Source organism: Ovis aries, chromosome 18 (assembly GCF_016772045.2).
Source record: "Ovis aries strain OAR_USU_Benz2616 breed Rambouillet chromosome 18, ARS-UI_Ramb_v3.0, whole genome shotgun sequence".
Taxonomy (NCBI): Eukaryota; Metazoa; Chordata; class Mammalia; order Artiodactyla; family Bovidae; genus Ovis; species Ovis aries.
The window spans coordinates 64,316,646-64,337,606 of NC_056071.1; the positions used below are offsets into that span (position 1 = coordinate 64,316,646).

The 20,961-nt window shown below is 48.4% G+C and overlaps 1 protein-coding gene across 11 annotated transcripts in view; it reads left to right on the forward strand.

The window, feature by feature from the left end:
• The window catches only part of PPP2R5C (protein phosphatase 2 regulatory subunit B'gamma), a 139,577-nt gene that overhangs the window by 5,258 nt on the left and 113,358 nt on the right, over positions 1–20,961 (forward strand). For 9 of the 11 annotated variants that reach the window (XM_027957408.3, XM_027957412.3, XM_060401935.1 and 6 more), the window contains exon 3: positions 11,555–11,717. The exons of 1 other annotated variant lie outside the window; for it this stretch is intronic. In XM_027957408.3, the coding sequence (XP_027813209.3) occupies positions 11,555–11,717 (163 nt within the window). Of the gene's footprint in view, positions 1–11,554; positions 11,718–20,961 lie in introns of those variants that run through there. One more of the 11 variants, XM_042235509.1, reaches the window with a different exon arrangement.

A 20,961-nucleotide genomic window follows, 5' to 3' on the forward strand; every position in this document is an offset into this window, starting at 1 on the left:
CCCCTTCTCCCATCGTCGTCTTACCGATTTTTTCCAATACAACCGCAAACTGGCCTCCAGGGACACTCGGAGAGGGCTCCAAGGAGTACTTTAAAATCTGTTTTGATGGGACTTCCCTAGCGGCCTGGTGGTTAGGACTCTGTGCTTCCACTGCAGGGGAATCCCTGGTCAAGGAACTAAGATCTCTCATGCCTCTGGGTGGGGCCGAAAAAAACTTTTTAAAAATTCTTATGTAATTATTTTGTTGTTAGTTGTTCAGTTGCTAAGTCACGTCCAGTTCTTTGTGACTCCATTGACTACAGCACGCCAGGCTTCCCTGTCTTTCACTGTGTCCCGGAGTTTGCTCAGACTCATGCTGTCCAACCATCTCATCCTCTGTCGTTCCCTTCTCCTGCCTTCAGTCTTTCCCAGCATCAGGGTCTTTTCCAGTGAGTGGGCTCTTTGCATCATGTGGGTAGAGTATTGGAGCCTCAGCTTCAGCATCAGTTCTTCCAATGAATATTCGGGGTTGATTTCCTTTAGGATTGACTGGTTTGATCTCCTTGCTGTCCAAGGGACTCTACAAGTTATTTTGTTGGGAATGGGAATCCCGCATCATCATTGCTTAGGGCCTAGGTATCCAGGAAGATGGCAGCTCTGCAGAGAGGACGGTTGGATTGGAAGGACATGGGGTCTGGAGGTGCCAGGAGCGCACTGTCCTCAGGGAGTAAGACTCCCTGGGCCATCCCCTCTCCAGCGCCGGCTCCTGTCCTGTGCTACAAGCTGGACACTTAGTGGTCACAGAGTGCCTCCCACAGGAGACCCGCTGCTCTTAAGAGGGCAGCCCACCCTCAGCACTGCAGCCGTGGGGGTCCAGGTGCACCCCTGTGGTGCTGCCCGTGGTGCTGTGCACTCAGGAGCTCCCCCGGGATACGTGGGCAGCCCCACGAGGTGCCAGCAGCTCCCCGTCTCTGGCGGTGATAAGCAAAATTGCCTCTTGATATGGCCCAGTGTCTCCTGGAGGGCAGAATGGCCCCATGTCACAGCCACTGCTCTAGAAAGCTCTCTGCACAGATCACGCACGCTTGCTTGTGAGTCGTGCCTGGCACATTGATGGGAAGAGCTGTGCTCAGACAGAGGGGCACCGTACCCCTTCACACCCTTCAGAACTCGTGAGGGTCCCAGAGAGCTTTGACTGAAGTGAGCTATAGCTACGTATTTCATATCAGAAACTAAAAGAGAAAATTTTTTGCTATGCATTTATTTAATACCTATACCACACCTATGATGTGTTGACATAAATGGAATATTTTTTATAAGGAATGACTATTTACAAAAGTTCACTAGGAAAAATGGCATTGCTGTGTGTTTCTGCAAATCCCTGTAATATCTGGCTTAACTGAAGATAGCTGGTCTCCTGAATCTGCGCCTGCATTCTGTCTGTTTTGATATCATGTGTCCAGTAGCCTGTGAGAAATCAGCAGAATGATGGTTATAAAGACAAAGCGTGTCTCAATGTTACCATAAAAATAGGAGACCCCCCCTCCCCAGGGGCCTCAGGGAGACCACTCAGAGACCTGTTGTTTAGACTACTCCTCTCATCCCTTTCCTGCTTTCATCTTTGTATCTCCAACTCAAGTTCATTTGTTCTGAAATTTAGAGGAAACTTTTTCTCACCATCCTGGAACATGTCTTTTCCCCATCTTTTCAATTGCATAGCAGTTATTTGCTCTGCCAATTATTTACCATGTATATAGTGCCTCGGACAACTTTAATTCACCTGAGATTTACCTCCCAACTAGACCGAGACCTTGAGGACAGCACTTTGACTGGGTTCTTCTTCGCACTCGCCAGATGTGTTAGGGCCTAGAGTCAAGAAGTGCTTGGTGGTGGACTTTGAAAGTATTCAGGAAAGAAGAGAGCTTCAAATCAATCAGCTGGCTGTTTTCTTTCTGATTCTGTACATTTGAAAGAAAAAAATCTCTCTTGTTAAGAGGCTTATTTATGTATCGTCTCCTTGATCATCTAAGGGAATGTTAATGCCGAATTTTCATTCAGTGTAATTTGTTTCAAATAAGTAGCATTATATTAGAGCAGAAGATTGGGCCTTCCTGGTGGCTCAGCAGTAAAGAATCCTGCAACTCAGGAGCCACAGGAGACACGGGTTCAAACCCTGGGCTGGAAAGATTCCCTGGAGGAGGGCATGGCAACCCACCCCAGTTTTCTTGCCTGGAGAATTCCATGGACAGATAAGCTAGCATGCTACAGTCCATGGGGTCGCAAAGAGTCGGACACGATGGAAGCACCTCAGCACACACACACACAAATCTGAAGCTTATCATCTTAGGTGTTTCTTCTGATGTTTCTAAAGATTTTTGTAAAAGGTTTGGTTGGCCCTTGGATAACATGGGGTTGGGTGTCAGCCATTTGCACAGTCAGAAATCCCAGCATAATTTAGAGTTGGCCCTTTGTATCCACAAATCTTGGGTGCTTTATCATTCTTATTTTAAATTTATTTTGGGAATATTTCTCAGTAGAACATACGTATTTTATAAGTTGGTGTGTACATATATAGAAAGAGAGACAAAAGTTTGAGTGTGTCTTGTCCTGTTAAGGCACTGGGGAAGACAAGAGAGAGGCCTGCGTCGTCACCCATGAAGCGTGTTTTCTGTTATTTGTAAAGGGTCACAGCTGTTGCTGTCAGACATTGAGTAGATTTGGGGTAACTTGGCTCCCATCGTTTGCACTCAGCAGCTGCTGAATGGATGGGTCGAGGTAGGGCACGTTCTTGTAAAGAGCTCCCTGCAGCCATGGGGCGAGGAAAGCAGAGGGTTTAAAGTAGACACAGGAGCCCCTGAGCGCACGTGGGACGCGGGGCTTGGCAGTGGACATGGGGAGTGCCTCGCGGGTAAAGCCAGTGGAGAAGGTCCATGAGCACCCCTCTCCTCTTCAGCAAAAGCTCCACTGCCTGACGAGTAAGCCTGGAACTGACTTGTATGAGATAACGGGAAGCATCCCTGTTCGTGGGAGCTCCTGGGTCAGCCTTCTCCCAGCAAGTGCGGGCCTGGAGCCCTGCCTGCGGTGGTGGCGAGGTCACCGCCCCCGGTGAGGGGTGCAGGGCGGGCGAGTCAGTCTGCAGCAGCATGAATCACGGGGATCTTTTCCTAAGTCACAGGGAAAATTCCTCTGGAAGATGGCAACTGTCACAGTGTCTCCGGTGTTTCCTTAAGTACTGGGCAGCTGCCCAGGTCGGGACACGATGCTGTCTGGCTTGGCCCAGCGTTCTGGTAACAGCCTGGCGTCTTCCTGTCAGCCAGTGGTGTTGAGCCAAGTCTCCCCAGGCCCAGCTTGTAGGTCAGCTTCCAGAACAGCAGCTGCTGAGATGTGCTGCTTCCCAAACCCCGGGCACAGTGTCATCTTCGTTTTCTCCACCTGAGGGCGGGAGAGAGCCAGCCTAGAAGTAAACACTGCAAGAGGGGAGGAAGAAAAGCTCTTCGTTGGAGGACTTCACGTTTTCCTCTGTCATGATGGAAGTGTTGGTTGCTCAGTCGTGTCCGACTCTTTGCAACCCCATGGACTATAGCCCGCCAAGCTCCTCCATCCATGGGATTCTCCAGGCAAGAATACTGGAGTGGGGTGCCATTTCCTTCTCCAGGGGGTCTTCCCGACCCAGGGATCAAACTCAGGTTTCCTGCATTGCCAGTAGATCCTTTACCCTCTGAGAAGACTTTATCATAAGTGGTTTGGGTTTTTTTTAATATCGATTTATTTGACTCCAGCAGCTTTAGTTGCCGCATGTGAGAGCTTCCCTGCATTTTGTGGGATCTAGGTCCCTGACCAGGCACCAGACCCATGCCCCGCTGTGCTGGGAGTGCAGAGTCTTAGCCACTGGACCAAAATGAGCTTGAGCAAGGCTCTAAAGGGGCACTGTGTGCATGCTAAGTCACTTCAGTCATGTCCAGCTATTTTGCAGCCCCATGGACTGTAGCCCACCAGGCTCCTCTGTCCATGAGATTCTCCAGGCAAGAATACTGGAGTGTGTTGCCTTTTCCTTCTCCAGGGCATCCTCTCGGCCCAGGAACCTAACTCATATCTATTACACCTCCTGCGTTGGCAGGCGGGTTCTTTTACCACTAGCGCCACCAAAGGGGCGCTAGTTCTGACCTAAAGCTGGTTTTGCCCAGTGGGAGTAGCAATGTGCCTGGCACCGCTAAGATGCAAGACCTGCGCCATCCAAGAGTTAGCTAGCTGTTTGACACACGCGGCTAAGTGTAACAGAAAATAAATCAGATTGGGAAGTTCAGTTCCTTGGTCACACCAGCCGCATTCCACATGCTCAGTGGCCACATGTGGCCGTGGGTCCCCTGCTGGACAGCACGCAGGGAGCGAACCACTTTGCAGGAAGTTCTACTGGATGGAGTGGCGTCAGACCCCAGCAGTAGCTTTCAAAATAATTCCAGTGTGAGCGCTTTGAACTTGTTAGCTGTCACTCTTCTTAATATAAAGGATCAAACCTAGGATTAAATTTAGGAGACAAGAAGACATATAAACTGGCCAAAAGAGCAAATGGGTAAAATTAGAGAAAAGAGGCAGGTGACAAGGGGATGTGAGGTGGGAAAGAGGCCCCGCCTACCTTCTAAAGCCCCACCCCTGATACTCAGCCCAAGGCCACGCCCTCCCCATCGGAGTGGACCCAGGGCGGCGGCGGGGAAACAGTGGCCTTATGTCCTTCTCATCTTTCTCTTTAGACATTTATCTTTATTTGCAGGTTGGGGTGGCGGGGATCAAAACACACTTGGTTTTAAAAACAAGAGTCCAGAAGTCGGCAGTTTCACATTTTCCTTGATCTCTGAGCCCTGCACCCTAGAGCAGGGCTGGTCTGGCTCCCTCCAGATCTAACCAGTGCTGCGTGCCGAGAGGGAGAGCCTGACCTCTGAAGGGCGAGGCCTTTCTGCTTGCAGGGTGAGCCTCCTCTCTCCCAGAGTCATCTTCCTCCCCTCAGCTAGCATTCTCTTGGTCTCTTCTCTCTTTCTTTCCTTCCTGACACATTGTCTTATTTTATTCAAATACCAGTCTGCTCACACATGGTCCAGGAACACCCACATAATTGTTGTTGTTCAGTTGCTCAGTCGGGTCTGACTCTGCAGTCCGAGGACTGCAGCACACCAGGCTTCTGTGTCCTTCACCATCTCCTGGCGTTTGTTCAAACTCATGTCCTTTGAGTCGGTGATGCCATCCAGCCATCTCCTCTAGTCTTTCCTAGCATCAGGGTCTTTTCCAATGTGTCAGCTCTTCACATCAGGTGGCCAAAGTATTGGAGCTTCCTTTAAGATTGACTTGTTTGATCTCCTTGCTATCCAAGGGGCTCTCAAGAATCTTCCTCAGCACCACAGTTCAGAAGCATCAATTCTTCGGCTCTCAGCCTTCTTTATGGTCCAACTCTCACATCCATACATGACTGCTGGAAAAAGCATAGTTTTGACTATATGGACCTTTGTTGGCAAAGTGATATCTCTGCTTTTTAATACGCTGTCTACGTTTGTCATAGCTTTTCTTCGAAGAAGCAAATGTCTGTTAATTTCATGGCTGCAGTTACCATCCGCGGTGATTTTAGAGCCCAAGAAAATAAAGTCTCTCACTGTTTCTATTGTTTCCTCATCTGTTTGCCATGAAATGATGGGACCAGATGCCGTGATCTTAGTTTTTTTAATGTTGAGTTTTAAGCCAGCTTTTTCCACTCTCTTCTTTAACCTTCATTAAGAAGCGCTTTAGTTCCTCTTCACTTTCTGCCATTACAGTGATATCATCTGCCTGTCTGAGGTTGCTGATATTTCTCCCTGCAGTCTTAATTCCAGCTTGTGCTTCATCCAGCCCAGCATTTTGCATGATGTACTCTGCATATAAGTTAAATAAGCAGGGTGACAATATACAGCCTTGACGTACTCCTTTCCCAATTTGGAACCAGTCCATTGTTCTATGTCTGGTTCCAACTGTTGTTTCTTGACCTGCATACAGGTTTCTCAGGAAACAGGTAAGGTGGTCAGGTATTCCCATTTCTTATTTTCTACAATTTGTTGTGATCCACACAGTCAAAGGCTTTAGCATAGTCAATGAAGCAGATGTAGACATTTTTCTGGAATTCTCTTGCTTCTTCTGTGATCCAATGGATGGATGTTGGCAATATGATCTCTGGTTCTTCTGCCTTTCCTAAATCCAGCTTGTATATCTGGAGGTTCTCAGTTCACATGCCATTGAAGCCTCTCTTGGAGGATTTTGAGCACTACCTTGCTAGCATGTGAAATGAGCACAATTGTATGGTAGTTTAAACATTGATATAATAAAGCAGATATAATCACATATGAAAGATTGGTCTTTAGACATTATAACCAGTGATGCCACACTTGCCCACAATCTCCCCTACATAAAGCCATAGTCAGGCCTTGGTGGCCACTAAGCCATTCAGCAGAGCTTCCTTAACTACACTGTCTGAAGCTGCCAGTCTTAGCAGTGTGGACAGTGTCTTTCAAGCTCTGAATAGCTGTAGAGATCTCAGCAGGAGATGGAGGAACCAGCTCAACCTTGGCGTAGCACCCAAGCATGGCCAGTCCAAGCTTCGAGTAAGTCAGAGCAGCGTTGACCATGCCGCGGCCTACCCGCAAGGTTACCAACAAACCGGGCTGTGGTTCTTTGGTGGAAAGTCCATCACGCCGCCTGGCCAGCCGAATGGCTATCGTATTTTGCATTGCACTCAGTCACCCAGCAGGCACGTTCTGAGGGCCCGCTGTGTGCTGAGCACCACCACAGGTGCTGGGGATTCGACGCGGGGCACAGCAGGGACCCTGCATGCATGCAGTTTGCTTTTAGTGAGTGCCGTGTACTCTCTTGTATCTAAGGGGCAGGCAGCGGTCACACTGGTGTGGGACCACCTTGTGCTGTGCAGAGCCGCGGTCCCGGGGCTCCGGACGCCAGCAGCTCCCGCTGGTCCTCGTGACACCGAATCCAGGCATGTCACATGTCCAGACACCCCTGGTGGGCAGGACCACTTCTGGCTGCCCTGTGCTGGAAGCCAGGAGGCTACTGCAGGCTGTCAGGGACAGTCTCCCCAGGGAGACGAGGGCAAAGGTGAGACCTGAAGGTGGAGAAGGAACCAGAGATGCAGAGATCTGAGAAAGGGTGTTCCAGCCAGAGGAAGCAGCTAGTACAAAGGCTCAGGCAGGAGGGAGCTGGGTGTGTCCACCAGAAAGAAGGCCAGCCGGGCTGGAGAGGAGCGAGGCGCGTTGAGGAGTTTGGAGAGATGGCACACAGGCCGCGCCCAGCAGGCTCTTGGGCTCGTCTGCAGCATCTTGGGTTCTTATTCTAAGATGACGGGGTGAGCAGGGACACGAGATGATCTGACCTAAGTGGTTCTAAAGACCTCTGCACCTGCTGGGTAGGAACCAGAGGGGCAAGAGTGGGAACAGGGAGGCGCGCTTCAGGTCGAAGACCCAGCCCCTCAGATGCCGGGGTTCCTCGTCCGCACTTGGGAGGGTGAGGCTGGGCCCGGCACTTCAGTTGGGTGGGCTTGTCAGCTGACCGCTGGCTTTACAGGCCTGAGCTGAGAGCTGGCCCTTGTGGCTTCTGACCCCTGAAGGCAGAATGCAGACAGCTGTGCTCTGCAGGCCGGCTCCTACCCTCGCCGCCTTTGTTTTTTCCTGGACAGCCTGGTTTCTTCGGAGAATGCCTTTCCTCCCTCACAGACAGCCGGTTCTCCAGTGTCACACACACGTGGTTCAGTAGCTGTGGATGGTCAGTGTTCAGTCGAGAAAGCAGTCTCCTTTTCAGCCCCATATCTCTTCTTTTAAAGTTTTTGGGATGTTTTTTTTTTTTTTTTTTTGGCCTTGCTGCGCAGCATGTGGGATCTTAGTTCCGCCCCCAGGGATCAAGCCTATGCTCCCTGCGTTGGACACACAGAGTGGTAACCACTGGATCGCCAGGGAAAGTCCCTTCGGCCCCAAGCTTCACTCCTGCGCACACTGTGCCCGGCATTTCTGAGTGTGGGGGCTCTGTGGAAGCCGGTCGCCTGCCTTTTCCCGCCAGCCTTACCTGCTGTGTGGCTTCCAGAGCGAGGCTGCCCAGGCCTCGTTTCATTGGCCTCACCCCTCCGTCTGCTTTCTGCTCTCGAGACATCTGGGGAACACTGTCTCGTCCTTAGATGCACCAGCGACTCCTCGTGCAGATCTTGTGATTGGAGGTTGTAACTTTCCCTGCCTTCATTATCACTTGTTTAAGACTTACACCGTTAAGTGTGAGTGCAGGCCTGACCTCGATCAGGAAACTCTCTTCTGTTCTTCCTGTTTTCTCACCCCTCAGCCAGGGGTCGTTGGCAGCTATTCATTTCTGCCATTGTAGCAAGTGAGCAGCCATGGCCAGTGGTGAATAAATGGGTGTGGTTGTGTTCCAGTAAAACTTTGTTTGCAGAAACAGGTAGGGGGCCAGATTTGGCCCGTGGGCCATAACTCACTGACCCCTGGCTTAGTGGACTCCAAATCAGATTCAGTACTGAAGAGAAACCCTTTGGTGAGAGGCTGGGCACTGATGCTGCCTTATGAGTTTCTGGGCTCTGCTCTGAAACCTGTGGAGACTGTGCTCTGTGAAAGAGATATGCCTTTGTCTTTGACCCCACTCCCCACCTAGATGCTGTTGAGAGGCCAGTGATTTGGCCCTGCTCAAATGAGCGATGACTTCCCTGGTGGCTTAGATGGTAAAGCATCTGCCTGCAGGTGCGGGAGACCCAGGTTCAATCCCTGGGTTGGGAAGATCTGGAGAAGGAAATGGCAACCCACTCCAGTATTCTTGCCTGGAGAATCCCATGGACGGAGGAGCCTGATAAGCTACAGTCCATGGGGTTGCAAAAGAGTTAGACACGACTGAGCGACTTCACTTTCACTTTCACTTTACAGTAATCTTACCTGGAAAATTCCACAGATAGAGTAGCCTGGTAGGCTACAGTCCATGGGGTTGCAAAGAGTCAGACATGACTGAGCAACTTCACTTTCTTTCACTTTAAATGAGCGATAAATGTCTTTCAGCTAATTGTGAATTTTTCAAATTGCAGTGTTTGAATGGCAGGAAAGAGGTGCTTGTTTAGTAGTGATCCCCTGTATGGGGAAACATCTAGAAATGAGGCTTTATCACAAATCCAGTTGTCTGTTTTGCTGTTTGAATGAAATATCTCAGAATACTGAGAAGCTGACAAATACCCATATATTGCTGTCCACATTTCTTTTCACTCTGACTTTATGGGGGTGCAGTTGCCTGGCTGCATAGGAAGTGGGGGATTTGGGCATACTGCTGGGTCCAGAGACCTTCAGGCTTGAAGCACCTCACATTAGAAACTGCCAAGGACCGCTTTTCCTGAGGGTGAGGAAGCCCTTCCAGCTCCCAAGGTGCAGCCTGGGCTGCTTGCAAGACCTGGGAAGGTGGGGAGTCTCATGCCCCCAGCAGACACACCTCTTGCTGTGCCCCTCCCTGGGGGCGCAGCGGTGTGCAGGGGCTGGGCAGGGGGCGCCTGACAGACTCCCCTGCCCAGCCCTCGAAGAGCCCACTGCCAAGGCCTCGAGGGTCCCGACAACCGGCAGTGATAGACGCCCCACCCCCCAGAGTCCGCGCAGCCCTGCTGTAAAGAGGCCCTGAGCTGAGAAGAGTGGTCCTGCCCCACTTCACTGATGGGGCTTCATGTGAGTCTCAGGGCATCCTGAGGCCCCCACGTCCCACCTGGAAATGCAGCTGCCTCTGACATAGCGGTGGGGGTCAGCACCCTCGCTTCGGAACCTCCAGAGCCCGCTGAATTGCAGCGACGTCCAGTGGAAGGAAAAGGGCAGCTCTTTTGATAAATAATTCTGAGTTTGATAAACTTCCCATCGGACTTCCCTGGCGGTCCAGTGGTTAGAACTCCATGCTTCTGCCGCAGGAGGCGCAGCTTCCATCCCCGGTGGAGGAACTAAGATCCAGCAGGCCACGCAGCGCATCCAGATATTAATAATAATGATCATTTTCCATTACTGATCCAAAAGCAAACGAGGCTGAAGCCAGTCTCGGAGCACCTCTCACCTCACTGAGTGGATACATAAAAACGAAACTGCCCATCACCTCCTTTCCCGGAGTGGCAAGGAAAGGAAGAAGTTAGTCTGCTTAGATCTTACCCAAGTCAAGTAGTTTAGACAGTATCATTCTTCTTTAGAAAAATTTCTTGTAACTTCAAGATGGACGGTTGAGTTTTCATTTTGTGTGTAAACACCTCAACCAGGGAAGCGCCCAGTTGTCCATCACTGACTGTTGAGCCGACACGAGCGCCTTCTCACGCCAGAGCCCCGAGCAGCCTTGGAAGTGCATGCCTGCGGCTCCAGGGCTGCTGTGAGTCCGTCTGGAAGGACAAAAGCCCTTTGGGAGCGCTGGGTTAGCAGCTGTGGAGTGCCTCTCTCTGTTCCACACCGGTTCCTCCCTTGTGCGTGGCTGGCGCTGTCCTTGATGTGAGCTGGCATTCATAGTTCAAAAGTCCAAGAGCTGCCAGTCTTCTTTTGGAGGGGAGACCACTGTCCGCGCCAGGCCCTGTTTAGAGGTCAGTGGAGGGTCACAGGACAAGGAAGCTCCTGGTTCTGCCCGAGACAGTGGGTTGAGGGCAGGGGCTTCTGTAAACAAACTGAAAGGGAACAGATGGCATCCTTTCTTATATGTGGTAAAAGATACACAGCACGACATGTACCCCAAGCGACACTTTGTCCATTCACCGTGTTGCGCAGCCGTCGCCACTGTCTAGTTGCAGACATGGTCGTCACCCCGGAAGGGAACCCCCTAAGCATCGCGCCTTCGCTTTTCACCTCCCGCACTGCTAGGCCCTGACAACCACTCACCTGCCGTCTCTCTGTGGATTTCCCTGTCCTGGTTGCTTTGTACAGATGGGGTCATACAGTACGTGGCCTTTTGCGGCTGGCTGCTTTCATGGCGCGTGGTGTTTTCAAGGTGCACCTGGTTTGCGGCTTGTCTCTGTACGTCACTGCTTTTCGTGGCTGAGTAGCACTCCGATGTGTGGATATACCATGTTGTGCGTTATCATTTGATAGACAGGTGGGCTTTCCTGTCTTTGGTGGTTGTGAATAGTGCCACTGTGAACACTGGTGTGCAAGGCTTCGCTTCAGCACCACTCTTTCAGTTCATTTGGCTACATACCTAAGAGCGGGCAAAAGTCCCTTTTGCCAAGTGAGGAAACATTTTCATAGGTTCCAGAAATTAGGATATGAGCATTTTTCAAGGGTCACTGTCATCAACCTATGTATACATCAGCCCTATAGTCAGAAGTTCGAAAGATGCAGGGAATTAGGTGTATCTGTGAAATCTCCAAAAAAAAAGCATCACTGGGGTGGGATGTAACCACAGACTCTGGCGGCTTGTAAGCAATTGAGTTGTTTTCTAGTAGCGTGAAAGAGACTATCCCAGAGCAAAACTTTCCTTTTTCATGTGTATTTTTCCCTTTCTAATTGTGCTATAAACTACAACTGTTTGACATACTTATTTGTTTTTGTCTTCATTTTGGAAACAGATTCCCAGCAGGAAAAACAGCCTTATTGCTGCCCCGTCTGCAGTATCTAGTAAAATAAAAGTGCCAGCCCCTCAGCCCATAGTGAAGAAAGACAAGCGGCAAAATTCTTCCAGGTTTAGCGCCAGCAATAATAGAGAACTTCAGAAACTACCGTCTTTAAAAGGTAATTTTTATTATTCATCTTTTGAAAGTTGAAGTTTGCCCACTTAGGGGTGAGGAGCAACATTTGGATGGTTTGCTAGCTTCTTTTGCTGTGTTTAAATTCTGTAGGGTTATTTTTTCCTCTTTATTGAGTTTTTTCAGGTTGAATGCCACTAACTTAACCAACTAATATTTCAAATTCCAGAGCTATTTACGATAAAAATGTCATCAGGAGTACGTTACAGGTATAAAATACTTAACACACACAGAGGAAATACTTAACTTTTCATGTTAATTGTAATTCAGCTAGCCAGTTTTCTTTCAAGTAATTCTCCTCTTTCGTTTGTCTTAGAACTCTGGAAATCCAGAAAGGAGTTACTACAAGTAGAGTAATTGTAAAAACTATGGTAGAACCTCTTCATTATTCTGGTGCTGGAGAAGTAAGGATGATAGCAATAGTCTTTTATGGACTTTCTCCTTCTGGGTCACTTGGGGATTCCCTCTACCCGGGGTTTCCTGCTTGAGGTTAGTCAGGGGACAGTGCTCTTTGCTTCAAGTTTCCCCCCAAAACGGCCCAGCCACCCCTTTCTGTCTGGGGGGTATTCACTCCCTGAAAGTGCTTCTCCAAGAGATTTTGAGAGTGAAGTACATAAAATCTTATTGGGGAAGCAAGGTAAGGACCCCAAAGTCAAATATGAACCTCTGAAAAGCTTTATGTTTACTAACTTATAAGACTAGTGTAATAAAGCATCAAACATTTTTCATACCTTAAATTCCTAACAGTGGATCTTCTACGGTTAATTTTCCTTGTGTATGAACTTGCAGCAGGAAGCTTGTCATCTTTACAGGTGTATTCCCGTGCCTTCCGCATGGCAGGGCACAGAGCCGGAGCTCAGTATAGATGTTTGCGGGAGAGAGGGTGGATGGAGAGAGGGTGGATGGATGGGGGAGAGAGGGTGGGGGGGAGAGAGGGGTGGAGGGAGGGAGAGAGAGAGGGTGGGGGAATGGATGGAGGGAGGGTGGGTGGAGAGAGGGTGACTGGAGCGAGAGAGGAGTGTGTTGGGGAGGGTGGATGGATGGAGGGGGTGGAATAGTGGGTGGAGGAAGGGATTGATGGATTCATGGATGTACTTCTGACCCCTCGCTTGCTAGGGATCCAGGCTCTCCTCTCACTGCCTTCTGCAGAGCTTGTGTCTGGCTTGTGTTTGGTTTAGCTGTGTAGCAGATAGCGTGCCTAGCAAATCCTTCTGGAGGAGTCTTCCCTCCCTAATAGTCCGTGCCTTTCTGGTGCTGTTCAGCCATTCACCAGACACCGTGTGGAACACCCCCACACCAGCCCTGCTCTAGGTTCTGGGGGTTCCCCATCCAGGAAACCCCAGGGCCTGCTCTCCTGGAGCCAGCGCCTCCTTCACCAGGGGGAACCCCCCGGGAGCGAGTGAAGGGCCGCCTGCTGTCCCTGCTCCTGGGGCCACTGTGCTGAGCCTTCAGACGTGGGCGTTGTCCCCAGGGCCTGTCCCAGCTGGAGGTCGGCCCCTGCCCACGAGGCTGTGCCCCACCAGGCCGACCCCTTCCCTTCTTGCGCCCAGAAAGACACACCCACGTAGCCTGAGTCTCACCCTGGCCAAGCCATGCCCCTCATCGGTCTTGCGTGGTGCATCTTTCCTGGCTGTTCTAAAACATTAGCGCCTCTTACTTTGCCGACTAAGGTCCGTCCAGTCAAGGCTATGGTTTCTCCTGTGGTCACGTATGGATGTGAGAGTTGGACTGTGAAGAAGGCTGAGCGCCGAAGAATTGATGCTTTTGAACTGTGGTGTTGGAGAAGACTCTTGAGAGTCCCTTGGACTGCAAGGAGATCCAACCAGTCCATTCTGAAGGAGATCAGCCCTGGGTGTTCTTTGGAAGGAATGATGCTAAAGCTGAAACTCCAGTACTTCGGCCACTGATGCGAAGAGCTGACTCATTGGAAAAGACTCTAATGCTGGGAGGGATTGGGGGCAGGAGGAGAAGGGGAGGACAGAGGATGAGATGGCTGGATGGCATCACAGACCCGATGGACGTGAGTCTGACTGAACTCCGGGAGTTGGTGATGGACAGGGAGGCCTGGCGTGCTGCGATTCATGGGGTCGCAGAGTTGGATACGACTGAGCGACTGAACTGAACTGAATTGAAGCACGTCAGAGCACGTTTTGTCTGGTTCAGAAAAAAATAGGAATTGACTGGAATTACAGTAAAGATATAGTTCCTGGTGGAATTCTGTTTTCATGATACTCTACCCGTCTAGGACAGTGGTACGCTGCCTCGCTTTTTCAGCTCTTGTTTTCTGACTTTTCGTAAGGTTTTATGACTTTTCCTGGGATTCTCTGTGTTAAATTTCCTCCCAAGCGCTTTCTAGGTCTTGTCACTCTTGCGTTGTGTCTTTTCCATTTATGCTTCTAATTCGTTCCTATTAATCTAGTGAAAAGCGGTTGGTTTTTTAATGTTTTCTTACTCTGTCACCAAATTTTCTTATTAATCTTAATAATGTTTTTGTTAGCATCCGTATATATAGCTCTGTCATTTGTAATTGGAGAAGGCAGTGGCACCCCACTCCATTACTCTTGCCTGGAAAATCCCACGGATGGAGGAGCCTGGCAGGCTGCAGTCCATGGGGTCGCTAAGAGTCAGACACGACTGAGCGACTTCACTTTCACTTTTCACTTTCATGCATTGGAGAAGGCAATGGCAACCCACTCCAGTACTCTTGCTTAGAGAAAACCAGGGTCGGGGGAGCCTGGTGGGCTGCCGTCTATGGGGTCGCACAGAGTCGGACACGACTGAAGCGACGCAGCAGCAGCATTTGTAATTAGGTATTTTTCTCTTCCAGCATCTGTACCAACAAATACTGGTGCTCTTAGTTTTATTTTGCCTTCAGCTGGGACCAGTAACACATAGATATCAGCAGTGTGAGCGTGCCCCCGTGGTCTCCCGTTTGGGTGACCGGCTTCAGCTTTTCCTCGGGAAAACGGCCCTCGGTTTCTGGTGAATCTTGCTGGCCCGGCGTGCTGCCGCTTCACGGTCCACATTTTGCACCGCTGTTTCGGTGTCGCTGTGGCTGGCGGGTCATGTCCTAGCGCCGCTGCTGCATTTTATCAGATGCTGTATGGTTTTTCTCCTTAGGATGTTAATTCAGTAACTGCTGTGTGGGTAAATTTTCCGGCTTTGAACTGTCCTTGCATTACTGAGAGGAGCCTCAGGATCGTCGCAGTGTGACTTTGCTGTACGCTGTGCTCAGTTTAATCTTCGTTACTCTCTGCCTCCACGTTTACCGCGTGACGCTGGGCATGGTTTTCTTCGCTTTCTGTAAACTGCTGCACTGTATCAGACCTAGAGTGTGTGCGTCCTGGTACTCTGCACTCTTTCCTGGATACCGTCTAGAGAACCGCACACCACTCTCTCATGCCTTCTCTCACAGAGGTTGTCTGATGCACCCAAGTTTAGCAGAGATCAAATATGGAATAACAGATGCATCTCACAGTCCGTGGCATAGGGTGAAAGGTTGTGGCAGAACTCGGCTGGGCCTAGTGCTTTGCTCAGGATGAATCTGCAGATCCCTGCCTTGGGAGGCCAGGTTAGGCCGGGTCACGTGTTAACTCACACACTGTGCTCTTTAAAGAATCTCTTAGTTTCTCCTACCTCTGTGGTGGTGCTGTCTCCTTGTGAGTTCATTTATTCTTCTGATTATTTCCTTTTCAATATACTTCATTTCCACTTTTAATTATCCTGTTTTCTTTTCTTTTTTTTTCCCTCAGTGTTTATATACAGAGTTCACTTAACTTAAAGCCACGTGTTCCTCTGAGTATAATTTTAGCTCTGCCCATAGATTTTTCTTGCTTTTTCTAAAATATAGCCTTTTTAAAAGTTTTATTGAGGCATAACTTACATACTATAGAATTCACTAATTATAATTGGAAATGAGTATTATTATAATTAACATGTAGAGTTGTGCAGCCATTACCACAATGTATTAATAGTTTTAGAATGTTTCCATCGCCCCTTATGCTCAATTGCCATCAGCCCGCACTCCTATCCCAGCTCCAGGCGGCCACTGATTTGCTTTCCGCCTCTTTGTTGGTCGGTCGCTAAGTCATGTCCGACTCTTTGTGACCCCGTGGACTGTATAGCACACCAGGCTTCCCTGTCCTTCACTATGTCCCAGAATTTGCTCAAACTTATGTCCATTGAGTCGGTGATGCCATCCAACCATCTCATCCTTGGTTGTCCCCTTCTCATCCTGCCTTCAGTCTTTGCCAGCAAAAGGGTCTTTTCCAGTGAGTCAGCTCTTCACATCAGGTGGCCAAAGTATTAGAGCTTTGGCATCAGTCCTTCCAGTGAGTATTCAGGGTTGATTTCTTTTAGGATTGACTGGTTTGATCTCCTTGCTGTTCAAGGGATCCCTAAGAGTCTTCTGTAGCACCACACTCCAAAAGCATCAATTCTTCAGCACTCAACTGTTTTTATGGTCCAACTCTCACATCCCTACATGACTGCTGGAAAAACCATAACTTTGACTAAACGGACCTTAGTCAGGAAAGTGATGACTGTTTTTTAATATACTGTCTAGGTTTGTGATAGCTTTTCTCCCAAGAAGGAAGCAAGCGTCTTTTAATTTCATGGCTGCAGTCACCGTCTGCAGTGATTTTGGAACCCAAGAAAATAAAATATGCCACTGTTTCCACTTTTTCCTAATCTATTTGCCATGAAGTGATGGGACCAGATGCCATGGTCTTAGTTTTTTGAATGCTGAGTTTTAAGCCAGCTTTTCGACTCTCTTCTTTTACCCTCATCAGGAGGCTCTTTACTTCCTCTTTCTTTCTGCCGTTAGGGCGGCGTGCTAAGGTGCGTGTATGCACGCTGTCACTTCAGTCATGTCTGACTCTTCGTGGCCCTGTGGACTGTAGCCTGCCAGGCTCCTCTATCTGTGGGATTCTCCAGGCAGTAATACTGGAGTGGGTTGCCATGCCCTCCTCCAGGGGATCTTCCCCACCCAGGAATTGAATCCGAGTCTCTTGTGTCGCCTGCATCAGCAGGCAGGTTCTTTACCACTCGCGCCACCTGGGAAGCCCAGTTGCCTTGGTATCCTTATCAAAAACCAATTGACCATACATGTAAAAATTAATTTCTGGACTCTCAATTTTGTCATATCAATCTATATGCCTACTTTACCGCAGGCCAACAGGATCTCATTATAGGAGCCCACTGCTGCTTTAATTTTCATTTCTATCATGAGGCCAGGTACCCTTACAAATGTTTATCGGTCCTTTCCCATTGGACTGCCTGACATTTTCTTAATTTTTCTGAAGATTTCTGTATTCTGGATGTGAACTTTCTGTTGGCTATATACGTGTTATAAATACCTTGTTCCACTGTAGTTTGTCTTTCATTTTAGCCATTGTGATGAGCTGGTTTCAAAGCCAGCTGATGACGAATGAAGGTAAGCATCTCTTTGTAGGTTTATCATCTGCTCAGATGTATTCTTTTCTGAAATGCAGGCTTAAGTCTCTGGGCCTTTCTTTCTCATTGGATTGTTAAGATTTTTTTAAAAAACATAGATTTGTTGGAGTTCAGGTGTAGGTCCTTGTAGATATGGGAACTACACATTTTCTTCTACTCTTGAGTTTTCACTCTCAAAGACATTAGCGCTTTGACAGTACTTTGGCCTGTTGAGTAAATCTTTGCTTTCCACCAAGTAATGAAGATGTTACCTTACGTTGTTTTTCCTAAAACTTTCTTTGCCCTTTCACCTTGAACCGTACAGTCCACGTCGAATTAAGTTTTGTGCCTGCTGTGATGTTAGAGATCACAGTTCCTTTTTCCCGTGTTTTTCCTTTTCCCCTTTTTACCGTGCTCCCTGGCACAGCGCCTTTGTTGGAAAGAAAGGTCACCCTTCCTTCACTCACTGTGGTGTTATCTTTTTGTGAATAAAGGACCATCGCAGTGCAGACCCGTTTCTGGGCCCTGTTTTGTTCCACGGGCTTGCCTGGGCTGTGTCTGGGAAGCACTAACACACCCTAGTAGGTCTTGGTATCGAGTAGCCTTAAGTCCTTCAGCTTTTTCTTCAGAATTGCCTTGGCTCTTTTCATTTCCGTACAAGTTTTAGAATCAGCCATTTGTCCAAGAAGTCCCTGCTTTGTTTCAGTGGGGGATGGTATTTCAAGACCAGGTCTGAGTGCCAGGATTCTCTTTGCTATTGGAATGGTCACTGTTTACAAGACTTTTCAGTGGACCGCACTAGAAAATAACGTTTCTTTTTAGGACAGAGCGCATCAGGAATTCCTGCTGATACTCTCCATTCAAGTTCAGGCATTTATTTAACTTCTGTCTTACACCTCCTTTTAGTCACATGAATATTTCTGGTTCTCAGGGACATCAGAGATGATAAATAGAACTTAAATATCAGATAATTATTCATTTACTCTATCTCACATTGGGCTTCCTGATAGCTCAGTTGGTAAAGAATCCACCTGTAACGCAGGAGACCCCAGTTCGATTCCTGGGTCGGGCAGATCCCCTGTAGGAGGAAAAGGCTACCCACTCCAGTATTCTGGCCTGGAGAATTCCATGGACTACATAGTCCATGGGGTCACAAAGTCAGACACGACTGAGCGACTTTCTTTTTATCCCACATTAGACAAAGTGTATTTTCAGACAAATAATACCAACGTTGGACCGGTAGATGACTGAAAGGTTGAAATTTGGGCATCTTTTCATTGCCTCCCTCCCCGCCCTTTTTTTAATAGCTTTGCCCTGTCTTCGTTGTCAGAGCTGGTCACCGGCCGTGACAGACTGTACTGTCTCGCCGCATCGCTGCTTGCACTAGTCCTCCGCAGGAGCGCGGCTGACGCTCACCGCCATCTCTGCGCTGCTTCGGCACTTTGCTGTGCAGGGAGCGTCCTCTCTGGGAGCCTTCTGTCTCAGACCTCAGAAAGCGTCTGGGTAGAACGTCCCTGGTTCAGGTTTTCTCTTCATGTGTATGTTAAGGGTGTTCTCCATTTCCTTCTGCAATAAAGTACCGTTGTCCGACTCTGATGTCAGTTTACCTTTCTTTCTCTCTTACAGGTTATTTGGTCTGTTTGCTTTCATGCCTAAACAGTTTTTTTCCCCTTTAAAGTCCAGTGATTTCAGAGTATATCATTCTGGGTTGACTTTCCCACATACGTGCTGTGTTCTTTCACAGTGATAACAACAAGTCTCTTTTCTTGGATGATGATTATTTTGAGGATTTGGTCTCTCTGCTTTCATTTACTCCTCTGGAGACTCCTGTTGTACAAACACTGACTCTTCTTTGCCTGTTTTTGTATTTGTTGTCTCCCTTTCTTATTTAATTGTTTTTTTTTGCCTCTTTTTATGTGCTGTTACCTGCGAGGCATTTCATGTTGTGTTTAGTTGCTCCCATATTCTCTTAAGTGAATCTTCATTTCTGAAATGATTTTCTTCTTTTAATTCTTTACAGAGTTATTACCTACCTCTGAGCTTTCCTATTAATATTCATGTAGTCCTTTGACACATTATGTGATTCCTTTAGTGTCTTTTGTCTCATCTTGAAATGTTAGGCTGCAGCTCTTCGCATTTTTGTGGGCTGTCTCCCTGTAATGCTTTTCCTGCTGCGTAGGTGTCGTTCAGTCCTTTCGCTTTTTCCTTATAAGAACTCCATGTGGGACTTGACTTTGAGCCCACCTGGTGCTCGTGCATGTGTGAAAATAAAGCGGAGCTGGGGTTCTGGAGCTCTAGCTCCAGTTAATTTTTGTGAAATTTTCAAAAATATGGTGCCTGACCTCCTGAGTGTCCTGATTTGGTCTCTTCTCCTGCTAATACCAGACCTGCGTTCTCCAGCCCCTCTCCTGCCTCCCTGCTGACCACTCTGGATCCTCTGCCCAGCAGTCTGTCCCGAGTGTGACCTAGTTCTGGGAGGAAGCTACGGCTGCTGAATGTCGAGGGTTCCCAAGGCCCCTTCAGTCGCGGCTGCGGACTCCTTGCCCTCACCCGTTGTGGGTGTACAGACCCCTTCTGCTTTCAGCTGCTGTTCTCAAGGGGGGTCCACCCAGCTCTTTGGTTGTTTCAGAGTTCTTCCCTGTGGAGGACACTCATTGCTTCTCTCTGACATCTTCCCCACAGACACTGAGCACACACCGGCCTGTGGCTGCTGGTGGTCTAACCCATATGCTCACATGTCTTTGGGGGACACATTTTCACCCAATTTTGTTGTCGATATTAGCCATGGGCATTTGTTTTGCCATCTTAGTTGCACTGTATAATTTTGCATAAGAATTTGGGGTGGTTAAAAACGACGCCACCCTTTTTCATAATATCCAAAACTTGGAAGCAACCAAGATGTCCTTCAGTAGGTGAATGGATAAACAGACCAGCCAGATAATGGCATGTTATTCAGCAGTACAAAGGAATGAGCTGCCAGGCCATGAAAAGTCATGCAGGAACCTTCAATGCATAGTACTAAGTGAAAAGAGCCAGCCTGAAAAGGCTGCCTTCTGCACGAGTCTTACTGTATGACGTTCTGGAAAAGACAAAACTAGGGAGATGGTGGAAAGACCAGTGGTTGGAGAACAGGAGGGTGAATAGACAGCGCACAGGAGATTTTTAGGGCAGTGAACTGCTCTGTATGTTGCCATGTGGTAAACACGTGACTTTTTATATCTGTCAAAACCGGCAGAACCTACAATACAAAATGAATCCTTCCTGTGGTCTTTCGTTAATAATGTATCAGTGTTGGCTCTTCAGTTGTAAGAAACATATCACATTACTGCAAGGTGTTAGTGATAGAAGAAACTAGGGGAGGGGAGGCAGAGGTATGGGAACTCCGTGCATTCAGTTTTTCTATAAACCTTAGGCGTGCTGCGATTCATGGGGTCGCAAAGAGTCGGACACGACTGAGCGACTGAACTGAACTGAACTGAACTGAATCCGTAAAGTTTGTTAATTTAAAAAAGGGTTGCCAGAGGCGGGGTGTGGAGCCATAGGTGAAATGGGTGAAGGAACTCGAATGCTACGAACGTCCAGTTAAAGAAGTCCTAGGGGTGTAATATACAGCGCAGTGACTATAGTTAATAATACTGTGGTGACTGTTTGAAAGTTGCTAAGAGACGAGATCGTCAAAGTTCCCATCACAAGAAGTGAAATATTCTGTAACTATGTCTGGTAAGGGATGTTAACTATTAACTAGACTTATTGTGGTGACCATTTTGCAGTAGGTACTAATGCAAAGAGCCAACTCA